At 36.3% G+C, this 21724-nt stretch overlaps 1 protein-coding gene across 1 annotated transcript in view; it reads right to left on the bottom strand.

Moving 5' to 3' along the window:
- Positions 1-21724, bottom strand: part of Gprk1 (G protein-coupled receptor kinase 1) — a 270067-nt gene that overhangs the window by 34584 nt on the left and 213759 nt on the right. Inside the window, exon 4 of the mRNA XM_085944455.1 lies at positions 1304-1405. Within this exon, the coding sequence (XP_085800581.1) occupies positions 1304-1405 (102 nt within the window). The remainder of the gene's footprint in view (positions 1-1303; positions 1406-21724) is intronic.

The raw sequence follows: 21724 nt of genomic DNA, 5'->3' as shown, positions 1-21724 counted from the left end.
ACAACTGAAACTGCCTGGCCCAAAATCAATCCTCAACAACGGAATTCAGCTGAAACGACGAAAGATGAGTTTTTATAAGGTACCTAGATACAGTGGTTGTTTAACGTATTAACTGTGTTTATCGATGCATAATGACATTACGCCTGTATTTACGAAGAATTACTATAGTCAACGACAAAATAGCTCCAACGGTGAGATCAGGTATGTGTAAATTTTCCAACACACGGCTCCTGTAACTCAATATGAATGCGAGACACTTTAGTTAGTTAGGTGTAGGCGGGGAAATGCAGAGTGCGTTCATCTACGCCCCTTCCGCCTCGCAGCGCGCGGGAAAATTGAATTTCCGTTTGGGCGCGAAACAGCCCGAGACTTTACTTTGCTCTGCTACGACGACGACAAATTGATAAGTGAACCGCGCGATTAGTGGGGGCGTTTCCGTCTCGCTCGCACTCTACACCTACTTACGCGGATATTTTTTATTTTGTATACCTACATCAAAAAATATTTTTGTAAGTTACCACAATTTAGTAGGTTCTTGAATATTATATCAAAGGTTTGTAGAATAATGTATGTTTCATGATTAAAGTCGGCAATGTTAGCTTATAAACAAAAGTTTCTGTCCATTTACATGATCAATACCGTTATCCGACTTATTTAAATAATTTAGCATACATAAAAAAATAATTTGTATATTAATTTAGGTATTACTAATTAATAGAATTAGTCGCAAGAGTAAGAAAAACTTTTTGAGGAGAGCACCAAACGTGGCATAGGTACATCATCACCGCAACCATCCTTGGTGTTTAGGAAGGGGAGTCACCTGAAATTCATCCCCCCAACAAAATGGCGACCAAGTTTCCCAAATCACCCTCGTAAAATTTCAGTGGAGCTCGAACATCTTTCACTCTCCGTGCGCGTGCTCTCATATTTAACGAATCGATCATTCTTTGATAAATGCGAATTATTTCGTATAACTACGTTTTAACTGAAATACCTACATACAGACGGTTAACGTATTGTAAAAATTAACCGCCTCAATACATAAATATGAATAACTACCTCAATAGCCGCCGATAGCACCCTTGTGTATAGAATAGATACGCTGACATAAATAAAATTATGTTATTATTGTATTTTATTTTAGTTAATTAACACCATTGATCTAAATAATCTAAATGAATATGACGTCGGGTGACATAACATATCACCTGAAATGTTGTGTTGGCGTTAAATTGGCAGCAAGTCCTTGATATTGACAGTTATTGATAAAGATTAAATAAATAATAATTGAGGTAGTACTTACATGTCCATGAGATAGCAACTCTTTCATTATGAAATTATCGTAGATATCCCGGGCTATTTTCCGCCTCTCGTCAGGGCATTCTTGCTTTTCGTATAGTTTTATCTGAAACAATGAAAATAAATAATACGTTAGCCCACAATGTGATACCATTATCTAAATCTGACACTTCGCGAGGGGATATTGCATATTACAACATATAGGCATATTCTTACATTATTTATTATACTTACATGGTTATATAAAAAAAAACATTCGGCACGATATTAATATAAATTATAATAAAGGCGTACCCAATAGTAAAAATATACTGTGAATGTCAAAATTATAACGTCTTTATTTTATTCTTGGTCCATGCCCACCCTTTAGTTGGAGCATATGAACACCACGCCTCTGAGAATCCCAGTCCAGTCTTCTTGCGTCTTCCCATGTCTCACCAGTATCCCGTAGCCATGCCGTATACACTCTTGTCGATGCTACCAGGACGCCGGAATTGAAGGACGGGCAGGCCAGGTACAATTTCTATTAAGGCGTCCCCGCACGGTGTCGCTTCTTCACTTCAAAGTTACGACTTATGAGAGACTGTATGGTCCTAATTATGATCTCCTTGTTACTACTAAATGCATCCCACCCCCTCCGGCACACCCAATATCCGCCGCAAGCATCTATATGTTCTCCATGCACAATATACGGTTACTCTGAGCCTTTATAAGGTGCCATGACTCGCTACCGTAAAGCAACACCGTCCAAATTAAACAATTGTAGGCAATCCTGGGTATATTTGAATAACCAGTTTTAAAGCAAAGTTAATTATGTTGATGCAGTTTCCAAAAAAAAAAAAAAAACTTATTCAGATAATACAGCAATTGTTGGAGTGAATACGAAGGAAGATCCCATATCTGGTACTACCGTACTTAACTTTGTAGTCTTGAGAGCAGTGTAATAAATAATTATGTAGAATTTAATATAATTTAATTATTATTATTTTGTCAAAGTGGATTCTACCAAGTAAATACAAATCTAAATAATATAGAAAATAAAACATACGCACATTTATTATCTGGTATTTTCAACAATATTACCTACCTAATTAAAACGCGAGTCGTTCATACAAAATATTAGGTAAGTACTACAAAAACATTTAAATTTATGTCAAAGGGGTGTGTTATTAGAATATAGAAACATGCAATTATAGAAATAAAAGCTTTATAATATTACTTTCGTTTGAGGTAATGTTTCGTAGAATATCGTGTCACTTCAACATACGAGCATTTTGTTAATACGAAGACTGAAAAGGCATTAAAAGTTCAAAATTTTCTCTCGCTGTTGGTTACGCTAAAAAATAATAATATGCAAACCACGCGTTATCTGTATCACGAAATTTCCCTAAAAAGCAAACGAGTAATGATGATTGTAAGCAAAGTTACGACTGCCTACCTAAAACACCGTTATCACGGATCGCGTAAAATATATGCCGTAGGACACATGGTAGCCAAACGTAGATGAATGGAAATATGCGTAACTACCTACACCTACAGTATGATAATATTATTTGCCTACGTATACGAATATATCGCACGATGAATGCAATACCATTACCTTTACAGATAATACGTATTGAAATGCTTCTTCTTTGATAAGGCCTTCCAAAGTTTTGGGACAAATCAAATCATCTATAACAATATTTTAAATAAGTGATAATTAGGCTTAGGATTCTAAGTATTGAACTATTTTTTTTGAGCGGCCCCACAACATCTATCATCTGTTACGTTTCGACAGTTTCGAAACATTTCAGCCCTATTTTAAAATATTTTTGGATAATTACATATAATGACATTAACAAAAATAATGGGAGACTGTTTAAGAAATGTTCCTGCGCACCTATTCTATACATAAGATGGCTAAATTTCCCTGGAAAGGCCGAGCATCTAACAGAAATACTTTCTCAATACAAGTTAGATGTTCTCGGGATCAGTGAGTGTCGACTCACTGGCATTGGTGAGAAGTTTATTCGTGGGTTTCGTCTACTGTACTCCGGACACGCCACATTGCGACGTAGTGGAGTCGGATTGCTGATGTCCAAGGAAGCTTGCAAGTGCCTCACCAGCTGGGAAGCTGGGCGCTGTATTGCCGTCCTTGTGTGACCTTCTGCGCGAGGTGTGGGAAAGGGAGCAGTGCCCCAAAGCCTGGAGGGATGGTACCGTTGTTACTCTGCACAAAAAGGGTAACCCACAAGACTGTAATAATTACAGAGGAATCACTCTCCTCAGCGTTCCCGGGAAGGTGTTGGCGCAGATTCTCCTGTACAGGATTAGAAGTCCCATGCTGGATGTTTTGCGTGCGCAGTAGAGTGGATTTGTCCCGGGGAAGTCCTGCTCAGAGCATATTTCAACTCTCCGATGCCTCCTGCAACAGTACCAAGAGATGAATATACCTGTCGCCTGCTGCTTCGTGGACTATGAAAAGGCATTTGACAGTCCTCATCGTGAATCTCTGTGGCAAATTCTGCTAGGCTATGGTGTCCCACGGAAACTGGTCGCCGTGATAAGTGCTCTCTACACCAATACAGAGTGTCGCGTGAGAGCAGCCGGAACATCCTCTGACCTTTTTGAAATCACGTCAGGAGTCAAGCAAGGATGTGTACTTGCGCCCTTTCTTTTTATCATCATGATAGATTTCATAATGCGTAAGACGGTTTGCCCCGACAGTGGGATACGCCTACATCATGATGACACAAGCGATCTATGCGAAGAAAGACTGTGCGACTTGGAGTATGCAGACGACGCAGTCGTGTTTGACTCGACGATCGAAAGGTTGGAGGTGACCGTGAACAGGCTAGCCGCGAACTCGATGCGTATGGGTCTTCATCTGAATGCCGCTAAGACCAAATCCATGTGCAGTGCTGCTTGCATCGACGCTGACACTCCTCTGCGGGTTTCTGGTCTGCCCGTCAAGCTGGTGTCCAGATTCAAATACTTGGGTGCCACGGTTGCCGATGATGGTGGTATTTCTAGTGAGCTTGGAATCCGCATGGGTGTTGCGGGCTCTGCGTTCAACCAACTTGGAGTCGCATGGAAGTCAACGCTGTATTGTGTGAGGACCAAATGTCGTTTGTTTAACGCGTGCGTGCTACCTGTGCTCCTGTATGGCTGTGAGACATGGCATCTTACTAAGCTTCAAGAGTCTCGGCTTTTGAGCTTTGAGAATCGATGTCTCCGCAGAATCTTAGGGGTACATTGGTACGACCGCGTTACAAACACCCGAGTTCGTGAGCAGACACAACAGCCTTCGGTGATTGAAGTTATCACGAAGAGACGAATTACGTGGCTGGGACATGTATTCCGGATGCCGCCAAAGAGTGCGGCACTTCGTACCCTTGTGGCACAGCCTCAAGGGTTCCGTCGCCGTGGCCGGCCCTCCCTCACCCTGCAGCGATGCTACAAAAGCGACCTACGTTCTGCAGGTTTGACATGGCGGGAGGCACAGGAGTTGGCGATGGACCGAGGGAAGTGGCGCCAACTTGTGCTTGCCCTATGCCCCAATGTTGGGACGTGACAGGGTGTAAGAAGAAGCCGTCTCTAAACAGTCAATACTGACTATCTCGCTCTGAAATTTATCATAGCCCAGAGAGGTGCTGTTGAAATATAGCACTTATTGTAACAGTTACAACCAACGTATTGTAATTGTTACAATAAGTGCTAATACTTTGATACTTTCCTACCCTATATAGCTGTTGTAGCGGCCGAAAGCAGTATTGTGTATATAATAGATGCGCAGGACCAATTGGAATAAAAATAAGTACAAAATTAAAAATAAAAATACTGGACTTTAAACGCTGCAGAATATTAAAGCTCTATTGGAAAATTCATCTGATGCCTCAGATGTTTAAATTTTTTCTACTTCAGAAATAGTTTCATTTACATACGCAATAATAACATCTGTAGAAGTGGAAAGAAGTTTTTCCATGTATAAAAATTTGCTAAGATCAAATCGTCAAAGATTCACTTTCGAAAATTAAAGCATTATTTCATTATTTAATGTAATAAAGCGTTTTCTATTTGCGAATAAATAATTAATTAAACTGTTGAAATATATATGATTTATTGTAATGCTTACTTAAATTTTAGCACCTATTTTTGTTTTTTAGCACATACTTATGAAATTTTAATAACATATTTTCCAATTATATCTACATATGTTAGGTATCTATTATTCATTTTTAGCACCTAAAAATCCTAAGCCTAGTGATAATAATACGACTTCTAACGGAGTACGATAACTGTAGTGTAGGTATAAGTTTACAAATTAATGTTTCCAAGAAGGAAGTCTATAATCAGAGTCCGAGTGTCTCAGATAACAGGCGAAATTCGAGAGAAGATGATTTTACGCTGCTGTCTCACCACAGCAATCTCCAAGACCACATGGATAAGGAGGTAAATATGAGTGCATGATATGATAGGTCGCCAAGCATATGAAATGGCAACGGTATGTCGCTCGGCGAATATGCAACCGCTCGACAAATGCCGTCATACAGTGGTACCACACGACCATATTGGCCCTAAATCCCACTGGATATACGAAATCATAAAGTTCGGTGAATTTACGTGATAGCGAAGAACTAGGGACTGATAAAAGCGGAAGAACCAATGATCGATCCCAGCTGATGATGACGTCGTCTTCATGAATGACGATGATGTAATAATTATAGAATGATACTTCTATCAAAATATGTACCTACCTATTACTACTCGAACGTAAAATGTTGATTTGTTCTACACCTGATAAAGTGAAATGTATAAAATTATATATAAACAATAAATCATACTATCGTCAACAAAATAATCGTTCGGTAATATTTAATACGAAATATGGCAAATGTGTAGATACATTCAATGTGATAGCGCAATTTGTTTTACGACCGCCATCTTGAGAAATGGTCATCAAAAATGGATTATTGTTAGTTTTAAAATATTGCTTATTGTACACGGACTGTAGTACGGTCGGTAAATGTTTATAAATAAATAAAAACCCCGTTTCAGTGTGCACACTATTTGGGAAGCCCCGTTCTGTGCTGTAGGGAGGCGGGGTTGGGCGTAAAGGAAGCAGTTTATTTTATATACACCATTAATCGAAGGCTTGATATTAAATTAAGTCAATCAAAGTAGAAGCGCTCCGAGGCTATAAATATCTACTCGGAATAAAATACGGACTCCCTGTTGGCTGCAGGCAGAAGACGTTTATCTTAATTAACTGCAATACTATAATATATATATATATATTATGGCGTCTTATGCTATTCTAAATAAAAATGTAGGTGACGAGATTGCAGTTTAAAATGATTTGACGTACCTTAGCAGTCGCATTTATCTATATAAACATGACGGGGAATCAATTTTACAAATATAAACAATACTTTTACCATCTGTTAACAGTGTTTCTAATCTAATTAACAAACAGGCCTTCACATCTCTCGTATGAGGATTTCGTAGACGTTATAAAAAATATACCGATTAGAATTTGAGTCTCAAACTTTGGCCAGTTACCTATAAAGCCTACAAACCAGATGCCTAAGTAGTCATACTCATGTACTTAAGTAACGCCGCCACTATATAGTGGTATAATTGAGAAACGAAAATAGCATAATATACACATAAATCAAGCAATGTGTACAATATCTTTTGCTTTTCTCCATTCCGCCACGGTATTATAGCTAGTCACTAAATGGTTGAGTTTGGATAGTTAATATTAGACGACATAGATCTGACTAAGCATCTGCCACTGGATAATTTTAAACAATAGTCAAACATGAAAACTACATAGCCCTCTATTATCAGATTATAGAAATATCGATAACACTAATGTTTGCACAAGCATCATTTTTGTAGCAATCGAAATTCCCCGATCCTTCCACACGGAGTCGAGTCGTGGACCCTAAAGGCAAGAGAACGGAAGGCAATTGATGCCTTTGAGATGTGGTGTTGGCGCCGAACGCTTCGCATTTTTTGGACGGAGCACAGGACGAACCAGTCAATCATCCAGAGACTGAAGATAAAGGAACGGCTCTCGACGATATGTCTGAGAAGAATTCTGCAGTTTTTAGGACATATTGTCAGCCGCGGACCGGACAACCTGGAGAGACTGGTAGTTTTGGGTAGCCTCCAGGGAAGGCGAAGCAGAGGAAGAGCGTCTGCGCAATGGAGCGACCAAGTGAAAGCTGACTGGGGGCACCATTCATTCTGCCCTGAGAGAAGCGGAAGATCGATAAGGATGGAAAGTCTTGGTCGCTTAAAGGATGGCGAAATTTAAATGTGGACACGATCCTCAGCCATGAGTGCACGACCAAGAAGAAAGAATCAGATTATTCAAATGTTTAAAATGAGGATTTTCGAGGTTCGCCAATGTGTAATATTAGTAAAAATCTAATGGTTATTTGAGCATACACTAGAAAGAATAAAGTTCAATCAATCAAAATTTAAGACAATTTCCGTGTAGTGCGTGATTGTTCACATAAAGCCAAGCATATGAATAACTGCCGTTTGTATTTACGTTTTTAGGCTTATCAACATATTCAAGCCATACACAGATTTATTTCATTTAAATCAGGACAAGTCTGTCTTGCAGATTATTTGCTACATAATAAACAAACAAATAGTAAACAAAATATCAATTTAGGCATGAGACTTATTTTAACGACCATCGATAAATGAATGACAATCAACATTACCATATTCGAAATCTACAACAAGATCGTAGAGAACTATAAAATATTTTGAATGTCTTCAAAATATATCCATCCACATTGTCGCAACAATATAAGGAAATGTACCGACTAATTTTCGGACGTTTAAATACAGTGGATATATGACTATAATGTACATGTTAGTAAGCGAGGGCTTACTCCACACATTGGAGTGGAATATGTTTTGTCGGAGAGCATAAGGGCGAGAGAAATAGGGATTAGAAAATCGTTGCCGCTGGGAGGGAATCAGAGCGAAACGGTTGGATAGCAAAGCGGGTACTTAATACCAAATATGTCCTTGCTTTTATTTGTCGTAAATATATATTATAATACACGTGGCATATGTATATTATAGTAACTATGCAATAAATACACTGCCTATATATGTGAACCACTAACATGCTTTGGTTATAGCACTGGTTCTCAACCCGTTTGATTCACGATCACCTTTAATAATAGCTTTATATAATAATTAATAAGGTGAAGAAAACACATTATAAATAATCATTACGCACTGGACAAGTCCCTACTTTAAAATAAGAAAATATTGCATTTCGTTTCGTTTATACTGATCTGGGTTTACTGTCAAAAATATTCCACTTTTTAGTCTCTGGGCTGCAACATTTACCTTTTTTACGGGTAACTACCAATCTTTGTTGTTATTAATGTACACCTTAACTGTGTATTCCCACTTACAGCCGAATTCTGCGATTTTTCGTCGCCGAGGTAAATCGATTGCCACAAAAAATACATAATGTGTTAAAATATTAGAAGTCATGTTAAAAAAATGTTTTGATCTCCAATGAAGTTTTCTTTCGCGATATAATTTTTTTAAGACGACTGATTTCTGCTTAGCAAATGGTCCCTCGCGGTCCAATACGTAAAGCACTGGCCAGGGATCACATAATTAATGGCAACTGAAATACCTAACGGGTGTGGAGTAACAGGCAACCGACCTCGAGTGTGGAAGAATATGGGATAAACTCATGTCAAGAATACGTCATTCTAACCTTGTCCATCGTTCCGACAACAGTACTCGGTTTATGCACAGACGCTCCTTCAATATTGGTGTATTTGAAAGTTGAAACACACACTATTGTACGTCTATAATGTGTATTTCATTTTCGTATTATACTCACACATTCAAAACCCTGCTTCAAAATATAGTGTATTGGGGTAGGTATAGCCTATCGGAATTATATTTAAAAACCTGGGTGATTATGTAATCGTTTCACTTATATTAGGTACTGCACCACTGTTTCACTACACTACTGTCGTAGGGCCGTATGGCCTGTTGTGGTGTAGGTATATTTTTTGTTCATAAAAACATTTTAAAAATGTAATAAGATGAAAATATCTAGAAGTTTACATATTCACACCCCATTCAGCACTGATTTAAGTACATCTGACTTTACGTCGGCAGAAAAGGAAGGTTTAGTTGAGCTCATTTGCTGTGTATTAAATTCAAAATTTCTCGATAATTATTTTCGGTCTTAAAAATAAAAACAAGTTTTTAAAATATATACTTTATAATATGAGGACTATTAATCGTCGGGTCATAGCTGATTTCTTCATTATCACTCTACCCTACATACGCTTTGAATTATTCGTGAATTTAATAAAACTATTAAAACAAATATAATAACATGGTTTATTATTGTTTCACAAATATTGTATAAACTTTTACAAATTAACAGATTTATCTGAATATCATTTAACAATTCGGGTACAATTAATACAAATCGCACAGAAGCGTCGATACTAATTAATACAAGCATACATAATTCGATGTAATCATTCCTAAAATGTCAATTAAGCTAATGCATCGCCATTATAACTGCCACGCAATCACCGCATAATTGCTACGGGACAAAAGATATTATGCGTCAGCCGGAAAATGTGCAATCGGTGCATTGGACCGGTTAATTTCAATTCGGGAAATAATCGTCGATTTCCATTTTCACATTTCACGAAATCGCTGTCACTATTACGTGATTTACTACGTATTGATTCGTTCATTAGTAACTATTATCCGTTCGCAATCCAGCCTTAATTACAAAATTAGTATGAGTATATTATAATATTTATAATATAATATATTCTATCTAACAAACGTACAATGTTGTTTTTATCAATAATGAGATATTCTTAAAACAATTGAATAATATTATCCGTGCTTTAGTAATACAATTACCTAATCAATCACATACACACTGTCCTGCATATATGATTGATTAGGTAATATTATTCTAAAACACTTGGGACAGCTTTATATCTTTTCAAAAAATAACAGTTTTAGAATAACTAAATTTGAAGTATTTCCATAGGTGGTAGTAAAACATCCATTATCCCACGTCTCTGCACCCATTGTGCAGGCATTTACCTAGCGTAAGGAACGTTAGCTATGCTACAAAGCTGTACAGTAAAAACGAAACAATAATTCGGTCAGTCGATAGTATGCGTGCGTGTGGGGAGCCGTGATAAATGGCTGGCAGCCGATGACCGCGTATTCGTACATACACAATCGACGAACCGCACCATTGTTTCGTTTTTACTGTAGATACGTAGTATCCCAGGAACTCTCTCTCTCTTTAGTTGGCGTGCACTACAGCGTTCATGATTCCTATTCCGATTTAATATATTATTACGGTCAAGCTTATGAGAAGACCATTCCACTAGCAATAACACGCAACAAACTTTTTGAAAGCTGACAGATTTTCTTCTTTCCCCTTGACAGACCCTATCCTATCAACCAAATATGGCCAAACTCCAAGATAAAATCGGTCAGTAGGTATACTGCAACCCGATAATTTAGCATATAAGTAGTAGCTTTATATTCATTTGAAAAATACAAATGCGATTACCTGCCCTTGGATGAGGGTGTCCATATAATACGAAACGCGGCGCCACACATACCAAAAAATATACGTAGAAATGTTGCATTCACTTATTTACCTATTCAGACAGATTTGTGACAACGGTGCTAATTAATGTCTTTACATTATCTAATTTGAACTACAGTTAAAACGACCTAACCTAACCGAACCGAACCGAACCTAACCTAACCTAACCTAACCTAACCGAACCTAACCATATCATTTATCAACGTATGAAAACAGAAGAAATACAAGGGTCGAATAATGTTGCCAAAAGAAATCCATACAAAAAATATACAAACTGAATAATGGTTAGGATGTGCGTACTTAGGTAGGGGAGCAAGGGGGAATTTGAGCCTACTAAGTAAATTGTTGAAAAAAAGTAACAAAATGTTCTAATCATTTATTATTAAGACTTGAAATGAGTCCTTTGGTTACATAGTAATAATATTACTGCAATTTCCACTCAAAAATTCTATAACTAAGGTACAAAAAACACGTTTTCCCAAAAAACACATTTGGCTCCAATTACCCCACATGTAGGGTAATGAGAGCCAAAAATTTACCAAATATGTAATGGGAGCTTCATATTTTAATATGATTACAAACACTTATACACATTATAACAGACATAGGTACAATAAAATGTTAAATATTTACTAATGTAATTCAACAAAAATAATATGCTCTAGTACTAAAAATATCAAAAGAATCAACACGTCATGTAATGGAACTAAGCAAAAAAACACAAATATAATCTTTCTGGTTTTGGAGGGCATTTTCCAACGAAGTCACCGGCCAACCAGCCTTGAAAGTCGTCAGCTTTCTATTTCTGGATATCTGGAACAATTAATTTTTTTTCTACTAGTAAAATAGGTGTGAAAATTATATAGGGGTAATGGGAGCCACCTAGGCTCCAATTACCCGAATGTCAACCACTTTGAAGGTTGATAAATAACGTAACCAAACCATTTTAAACCTTGATTCTGAAACTACTAAACAAAAATACATGTATCTGGTTATACAATGGACACAAAATATGATAAAATAAATAAAATTTTAAGTACTTACGTTGATGTTTATGTATTCTAAATTTATATAAGCACTTAGCCCAAAACACACTTCCACTCGCCACGCGCGTGCACGTGCCACTAAGCAGCCGACAGCGATCGACGGGCTTAGCCGACGGTTGACGAAGATGTTTTGGTTATTTCCGAGTCATTTTAGTGTTAGATGGTACCTGTTTTGCAGTCGCTCCCATTACCCGCCGGCTCCCATTACCCCACGCTCCCCTACTTGTTTCATACAAATTGAGGCAACTTCCAAAGACGGCTAAGTATTCCAAAGCCTCTCGAGTTAATGTGGATTATAAGACCTGCGCTAAGCTCTTGCGACCATCGCAGAGTCCTTTGGTCCAAATACAAGGCTACAGCCACGTGCGGGATAACCGGCACTTGTCAGGCTTAATTGAAACTTTTTTAATGGGACTACAGTGACCAAAGCATTTAAAATATCAGAAAGAAGTTTTCTGCCGTAGGTACCTACAGGTTTTCTAATATTATACCTTCATTTTGGCGCCGTGAAATAACCGTTGAGTACTCATTTTGAATGAAAATATTATTATAATTATGAGGGACATCAATCACATTAAAAAATCGCCGGTTTGGCATCACGCCACCACGCCGTATTAAGTTTACATTAAATTGGTAATCATTTGACTTGGGTTGTCATTCAATTTTTTAGCAACTTGGAGCTTAGCTTAGATAATCTGTAGTCTTTGTAGGAAAAGCATATTTTTAATGACCGCTCGTGGCCCTGTGTGCAAGGCACTGGACTCTCGCCCGGGGGCTCCGGGTTCGATCCGGTGAGGTCACAAACACAATATATTTACGTTTTCTTTTCACTTCTACTACTGCATTACTATTATTGAGCCTCATTGCATGGTGTAGTTTTAAAAAGAATAAAAAGAATAGGTAATAAAATATATCCATACCATAAAAGAGTATTGTTGTAAAGATCGACGTGTTAAAATTGAGAATAAAGCCATATTCGATACATCAGCGCATCCATTCTATACACAAGACTGCTGTCGGCCGCTATCGGCAGCTATCGAGAGTAGTTTTGCATCGCGAAGTATTAGCACTTATAACAATCACAATTAATTGTAATTGTGACAATAAGTGATATGTATCTTGGGTGAGCTAAATTTTAGAGCGAGATAGACAGTTTTGACTGTTTAGACCACAGGTACCCAACCTTTTTCGGGTGGCGACCTCTTTTTATAAAAGCCATGTGACCCGCGACCCCGATGCGATTGAAAAAGGCATTTTAATAAGGTAATTAAAAAAAACAACGAAAATAAATTTTTTAGTATAATTTTATTTTAAATTATATTTAATAATTAATTCAATGCGATGGTAGAAATTGCATGTTATTAACCAGCCTCAAAATCCGCGGGTGAGTTTTTGTTAACGCCAACCTCATGTCATTCTCAACATTTAATTTATTTCTTTCTTTTGTTTTTAAACGAAGAAGAGTTGAAAATCCACTCTCGCAGAGATAATAATATGTAGACACAACTAAAACTCGAAAGGCATGCATCGTCACATTTGGGTATGAATGATACATACCACACCAGAATAATTGTGTGAGCAATTTTTCATCAAACAGTTACGTGCCGAGGAATCATTCCGCAAATCCAAGAATTCATCTTGTAATTCATCGGGAATGCTGGCTGCATCAAGGAAAGCAGAGAATGGATTTCGTGTCAATGTAGTTTCTTCTTATTTCAGCTCAGGGAAGTAACGCTGAAGTTCGTTTTCAAGGGATTCGAGATGCCCAGTAGGTAAGCTCCTCCTTCAAATTTTCATTTATTATATCTACATGTATGAAATTATTCAAACTTCAAGACACCATTAAAAATAAAAATTGTATTATAGTGAATATTTTTTTAGTTGACTGTATAAGTTGGCGACCCCACCGAAAACCCGTCGCGACCCCCTTTGGGGTCGCGACCCATAGGTTGGGAACCCGTGGTTTAGACGGTTAACTTATGGTAATTGTTACAATAAGTGCTAATACTTCGATACAAACCTACCCCAGATAGCAGCCGTATAGGCAGAAAACAGTCTTGTGTATAGAATAGATCCGCAGATATCCGTAGATTTTTTCAAATTATATCTTCAATTTTCATAAAATTTAACAGATTATAGCCAAATATAAACGTTGTAATCGACTACTAATTTTGGAGAAATCGCAACATTTTGCGTTCCACGTTTGCCTTGATGCATATATTTTTTATGACAATCATATATTTACTATATTTGACACAGATAATACACAAGTTGCCAACTGTATTTCCAATAATGTTTGTATTTGCCGTCCGTAAACGTTAACATACACACCCGTGCGCAACTCTACGGTTATAGTAGATAATAATTTGTATGAATCATAGACAGATCGATAGATTAAAGCCGACAGCACTCACCCAGAAAGTGAAGAACGTGAGTTCGAGAGCCACTCGGTGAAACTTTTTTCTAATATGTATGTTTCCGACGTTTTTAAAAAAAATATAATTTCTCTATAATAAAGAATCTAATAATTTTAAACATTCAGATAAGAATTTACTTATATAAAATTTCAAACATCTTTGGATGGGATTTCCGTTCAGTTTATAATATTTTTTTTAATAAATTAATTAAATTTATTGCGTGGCAGATGAAGAGAAAGCATCGTCAAGTAGTGTATATTGCGAAGGCGTTCATTCAAGCATAGATTGGTCGTTGGCTTATAGTGAGGTTAATTACATTATAATAATATTATAGTGAAAATCTGTGTTTATCAAATGATGTCTACGCCTAAAAGCTTTTGCATTAATACCGAGCTACACAATTAAAACCATTACACTCGTCTAAATATATTTTCCGTAGTAAAATCCACTTGAGCACTGCCTAAAAGCGAGCTTGATCAATAAACACGGTAAAACTGGAAGGCCCTTTTGTTTGAATATTGAAGACACGATCAAAGACAACAAACGTCCGAACGGAGGTAAAGTAGGCGGCAATAATCCCAATTAGGCCTACTCCAGGGCGGGAAGCGGCAGGTGCCGACGACGATCGCCGCCCATCCTTCCCCGTACCTTTTTATTGGCGCCTTAACTCCTCTGGGCGGACGAGCCCTCAGGCGGCGGACGTGACCGGCCTCCGGGAGATCGAACTACTCGCGGACCCTTTATTTATAAGAACTCTTTCCGAGATTCGCTGCTCACCTTCAATCAGTAATACATCCTTAATTTGTTAAATTAATCATTAATTAATCTCAACGCGTATTTTTTCCAGTTTCCGGCATCACGTGAATATTGAATTTAGAATATGAAAACAAACTGTGTATATAGCGCAATGTGTGTCTATGGCTGTCAAATCATTCGATACTTATCCCATAATTGAAATATTTAATTAAAAGCTGATTGGTGATTATTGTGATTACGATGTACCTATCAGCACATTTGCAATATTTTAGTGATTTACAAGTAACATCTATGATTGCGAACAACTATTTTCATCATGAATCATTTCAAATCGAAAGTAAAACATAGCATTGGTAATAGTTTGATTGAAACGTGTGTAGGTTTTTCGTCTTGTCGCGTCTTCAATTATATTCGAAAATAATCATTACGCCGCGAATAATCAGACAAACAACACATATCTCACCACTTGTAAAAAATAAATATGTCTGTGAATTGAGTGTACAATTTTAGAAAATATATCGATATTTTTTTGTAAATTTACAATAATAAAAATTTGTAAGATCATCAAGTATTTTGGTTTTTTTTTAAATTCTATTACTTAATCTGACATGGGTTTATTTTTCAATATTTTTTGCATATAATTTAACACGTTTTTAAATAAAGGTTTACCATCCTCAACCTATAACATTCTTGTATTAATTATATCATTCAGTATAGATGTTCAGAGTAACGTAATATGTTGGGATTTATCCTATTCGCGGAATGATGAATTTCATTCGTAGGTAGTTAGCTAGCTACCCAATAGCTCCCAAAGACATCTTAAATAAAAACGAAATAAAACGGTATATTTTTTGACATACGATAAATTGTCGAAGTTGGGGCGCATTTTGCGCGCAGTCTGCGAAACTTGAGAAATAAATAAAACCAACGATAAGAAGGGGACTTCAAAGAGCGAAGAAGTAAGTTGTCTCGCAAAACGACGGAAAAACAAACCGAGGCCGACCCCCGTCCGCCCCTGGAGTGATGCGATGCTCAAACAAAGACGCTGGCAAATTCGGGAGAAAAGTCAATATCAACAGAAAAATGTGTGTTTATTAAAATAGGAGAAAAAATCGTGAAAAACAAATAACTCTTAAATGAAATCACAAGATACAAATCATAAGATGTAGGCATCAAAGACGTTGAATATATTTTTTTTATAGAAACGTGGACTAATTTCACGAATGTAAAGCTTACAATAAGGTTTCTAAGATTAAATTAGCTGTAATGGTTTCAGATTGATTTCTCATTCAATTTCATCCATCCACCCACTTTGGCGTATTTGATACAACGCAAGTAACAAATTAAAAAAAAAAATACACGTTGTTTGTTCAATGTGCGTTTGATTTAGAGCAAGCACAAAATGTGGGTTGGGTTTATGGTTAACAACCAGCAGGTATCAATAAAAAACTATTAAGTAATATAATATATTAATTTCCGCTTTAGAATAATATTATTTACTCACCGTTGTAAACAGATATCTATTTTCCAGAGCAGAACTGAGATTTTAAAAAACGCGCTGCATTATGTTTATAGGTATACAATAAACCATAATTGGTTAGAAAGTTCATATGAAAACCACAAAAAATCTGTTAATATTAAAATTTATAACCTTCATTGTGCGAGGCTCAGCTTTAGAGCGAAATTATTGATTAATTAAATAAAACGCAAAATTTTTAGTAAGTAGGTACTTATTCCACTTTTATTATTTAATAAACTCTTTGAGACCCTTTGAGGCGGACGAAACCGGTCCAAATGTATTAAATAATAAAAGAGGAATAAGTAATAAAAATTTTGTGTTTTATTAAAGTAATCAATAGTAGTTCCACCATGAATTGACAGTTAAGGCGAAGTCTTAAAATAAAAAATATTTTTCTTTTTAATGTTTTCAGATACATATTTATTCATTAATATAGTTGAAATTGTAAATTATCAAAAAAATGTCTCAAATTGCAAGCTTCGTATTTTCGCCTTAACACAATAAAAGAAATTCGAGCGAAATGGTAGGTAATATATTTTTTATTGTAGATATTTTCAGGGCGTATTCGATTATGTGATGAATGCATAGCAGATAAGGAGGTACATGACTTTGTTCAGGACGTAAGTAAAAACAGTCTCATTTGAATGTACGTATTCAATTCGGTTGCGATGTTCGCATGCGACATGTACCTACCTACGTTCGTAATTTAATCGACAGCAACATATTATATTTTTACTAACCCTGCCCTCAAACACCCTCAGTTTTTGATAATCGGTGGAGTATAGGGTCGATATCATTGCCGCAAGGATTTTGTACAGCTGTTTTTCGGTATGGTCGTTTTGAAATAATTTGTTTAATAATTATACCCTAAAATCACTCATTTGCGACGATCAACGTGTTTTTGATTTCACCTGACACTTTTTGAAGTTATACTTCTTTTGGCGCGTTTGGGCGCGTTTTGGGAAAACAGATCAGTGTATTTTTGGCGTGTGACGAAGTTGCGCGCGCCGATGCAACACATAATTTATTATTATAATTATATTCATTTTGGTCTCCAGGGTACATGCGCATGCGGATAGTGTCATTTAGTTAGTTGTTCATTACAACCAAGTAAACAGCACGTGTTGTAAACATAATCAATATTGTGTCATAATAAATATATGTTTATAAACAAATTTCTGGAGACTAACATTCTACACTGTTAATTTATATTCATAAAACTTCAGTTTTCATTGTAAATATTGTGTATCTAGATTTTAGGTCCAATACAATAATTAAATTACAATTATCATGTGCTATATGAGACACAGATGAATCGCGTAAGTTTTCATCAACCTAATCCACTGTAATATTAATAGACTCAGGTAACGGCTTATTTTGTTTTGTTACGCCAAAGAAGTATAACTTCTAACGCGCGTACTTATAAGTACACATACCGATTTATTTTACAACATTTACTAACGAACCTAAATATACAAATTCATTCAAATCTTCTTGACATTGCCCATCAAACGTCAAGGGAAATAGGTTGTGTTATTGGTTTTGCATATAAAGCATTTATAATAAACGAGACCTAAAATGTGATAGGTAACATTAAATGGGAATTCGTACTGAAAGGTGTATTAATATGAAACATATTATATTTAAACACAAGATATAGTAGAGATATGTGGCTTCTGAAAGACTCAGTATATGTCATCCTCTCAGTCATGCAGTTTTCCATTTGGCTTGTGCGAGTCAAAGATGAGTAGCGTGGAAATACAATTCGGAACGTAACGACGCGAGACGAAGTTCCCGCATCAGTTTCGAGAAAACCGTCTCGAAATTCAAACGAAAATAAATGAAATTTTCCGGGAAATTAGCCTGCCTTGCAGTTTATACGGACGCCGGAGAGCAATTCTAGAAACTGCGACACACGCTAAAGTGTCATAGAACTGGCGCACCACACATACATACTGCCAGGGGTGACATCTCTCAAAGTTTTAAATATGTATAGTAAGTGAAGTCATCATTGCTAGGTGTTAACTTTCTTAACACTTAGTGATAGTTTCGAGAATTCACCACCTTGGGACTATATTCTCACAGCTAATGTGATATATTATGACATGTTACACAGATAATTGTCGGCAAGCGGGGTGTCACCCATGATATAAACGTACACCTTAGTGTAAAGCTCGATAGTTTTGACAAAAAAGTCATAGTCAGAGCGGCAGGCTTGTTAAGTAATTTCGGGAATAGAAACCTTAATAATATTAAAATTCGCCTCGTATAATTTGTGCGCACTACAATAAATAGTATCTGCGCATTTTCGAGGTTCAAGACGACAACGTGTCAGCTCTCACATGCTATTGTTTGTTACTATGTCTAGAATCCAGTCCAGCGAACACACTGCAATTAAATTCAACAGATCAATAGTTTTGACTTCGTTCCAAGAAAGTTTTAAACATATAAGTAGAATTCTAATTGATTTAAGTTTTGTACTATTCCATTTTAGGTATTCTACGAGCCTAACCAAGGCATTGGAAGCCAATTTGGTATTCAGTAATAATTAATACTGATCTAACGTATATGTGTATATAATTAATTATACGGTGTTTTGTCTCATTTGCGGGAAACGCTGGATATGTCCACTCCATCGTCGAGTCCATGCTCGTATAGGAAAACAAACATGTGCACACGTTGAACTAGCCGCAGGATTCTAACCCATAATATAGGTACGCATTTAGAAACAAGCTTTTGCACGCTTCCAAAAATAATACTAATTTTAGCCGTACGAGTCGTAATTCGAATGCATTTTACCTATTTCTGAGGTTCCATTGTTAATATGGTAATTTCGTTAAAATATCATAGTCAGCAAACACATTACGATGAAATACTGACTAGTTCTGCTTCCGTCAAACATCGTATGTCTATAATTATGTATCCCCTTGTATGCGGTCGACGTTAATACAACCACATGGTCACTTTGAAGCAAAATCCGTTCCGAATCGTTTGCGATATATGATAAATAATCATAACACATAAAGTATCTCGAGAAAACAACCCCTGGACCACTCTGTAATGAAAATTGTTTCCAAACGTATCTTCGGTGGTCGTTTCTCTCTGCCGCACACAGCATTCGCATTCGCTTCGACCGAAAAGTTGTGCTGAACGGTTTGTTAGGCACGAGAGAAGTTGGGTAAATGCTGAGCTTAAAGAATCCAGAATATGATTACTCGCGGAAACAAAAAGAACAAATTGTTCAGCAACGACAAGCAAGCCGTCGATTTCAAATATGCTTTCACAGCTTCGCAGCCTAATCAATATATTAATATTAAAAAAAAGAATAGTAGGTACATATTATTTAAGATAGTCATTTTCAAACTTTTTCGTGCCCCCTAAAAAAAGATGCCTGTTAATGGGTTGGGTGATCATGTTATTCACCACGCTCTCAAATAAACCTCATAATGCCACCTTTACTATATTTCTTCTCAATTTTTATAATAAGTTATTAACCTATTTGAGCTACATTTCAATATTTCGATATTTGGTATAGTATAGATAGTCAATACTTATTTTTAATTCTGATATACATACAGAGACGATTTTCTTTGATGCAGATAACGTAATTAATTAGTCAGAATCGAAATATTTCACATCCATACAATCATTAAATCATACCAAAATCTTAACCGGGTGACAAACCCGCCGAGTGACAAAACAATTTAATTCCAAGAGCGACAGGGCTCGACCAGGATTATTCAGAATTCGCGATTCCACTAGCACGTGCAAAATTTGACAAAATTTGACTAGTACCGATTATAAGACTACCAAAAGTTCCGGCCTAATTCTCGAGGTGGAGTCAATGTAGTGGATGTTAGGAGGTGTGTACAAAATAACTAATATCCCATATAAGAAAATGTGAGAGAGTTTACAGCTTCAATATACATATAAGCAAATTTTCGAATTAAATCGCTCTACATTCCTAATTAAATTCCAAAAGGTTAATGAGAAATCTATGACTGTAAGCACGTCACTCATATTGCTCGATATGTATGCGTGGGATATTCTGTAAAGGTGAGTGCGCCTGCCTATGTATGCAATTAGAAATATGTTTGCTCGCAAATTTATGTATGGAATACTAAGGCGACGTCGAATAATTACAAATACAATCTTCCGGTGATAATAATCACCACGAAAAGCCAGACACGTCTAACATTAACCAAATACTCAAAAAGCTCCTAAACTATTAAATACGAATAAATATATATTTTTTTTAATTATTAGTAGGTATATAGTTTGACGCGTCACAATAGACAAAAGTGAAAAACTTTATTTTATTCTTAATTTGCTCCATCTTCAACATCGCCGTCGTCAATGTATGATAACCAGGGCCCGGATTTATATGCTGGTGAATGTTTTGTTAGGGTGTATGCACAGCTATGAGAGTTGCACAGAAATCTGTTTTGAAAGACATAGAATCCAAAAATAAAATTTTATTGTGCATATAAATGCATATTTGAGACGTTAAAGCATATTTGAGACATTAGTGCATATTTCATAAATAAATGCATATTTTAGGATTTTCAATTTATAATTTTATCGAAACATAACTAAATCAGGTAGATGCACTTGCATTTTTAATGGCATCCCCGAGCATTTCATTCATTTATCAACGACTCGGTCAACTCGGGCACTTTTATTTAAAGTTTTCCCAATCACCTCTGTGGACGTTGAGAGGTCGTTTTCTGTATATAAACAAAATACTGACAGATACCTATCTGAAAAAATTTAATGCCAGAGCATAATATTGAAAAAAATATTGTAACTTTTTTTCGGACAAAAAAAACAGCACTTAAATAATAGTATTTAGGAATAGTTGGACGGTGTTATGCAGTAACCAGTTATCCACCAAAATGGAGTTTTGAGTTATAAGCATTTGAAGTTAAAATGTACACCATTTAGTCAATATAATGAATAGAGTTATAATTTGTTTTGTAAATTATTACTTGATAACGTACCTTGTAATTGTATACAGACTTGTTTAATATTATGATCCGTTGTT

The sequence above is a fragment of the Rhyacophila brunnea genome, unplaced genomic scaffold (assembly GCF_057557595.1).
Source record: "Rhyacophila brunnea isolate RB1 unplaced genomic scaffold, BYU_Rbru_1.0 scaffold_17, whole genome shotgun sequence".
Taxonomy (NCBI): domain Eukaryota; kingdom Metazoa; phylum Arthropoda; class Insecta; order Trichoptera; family Rhyacophilidae; genus Rhyacophila; species Rhyacophila brunnea.
This window is presented reverse-complemented; position numbering and strand designations above follow the sequence as displayed.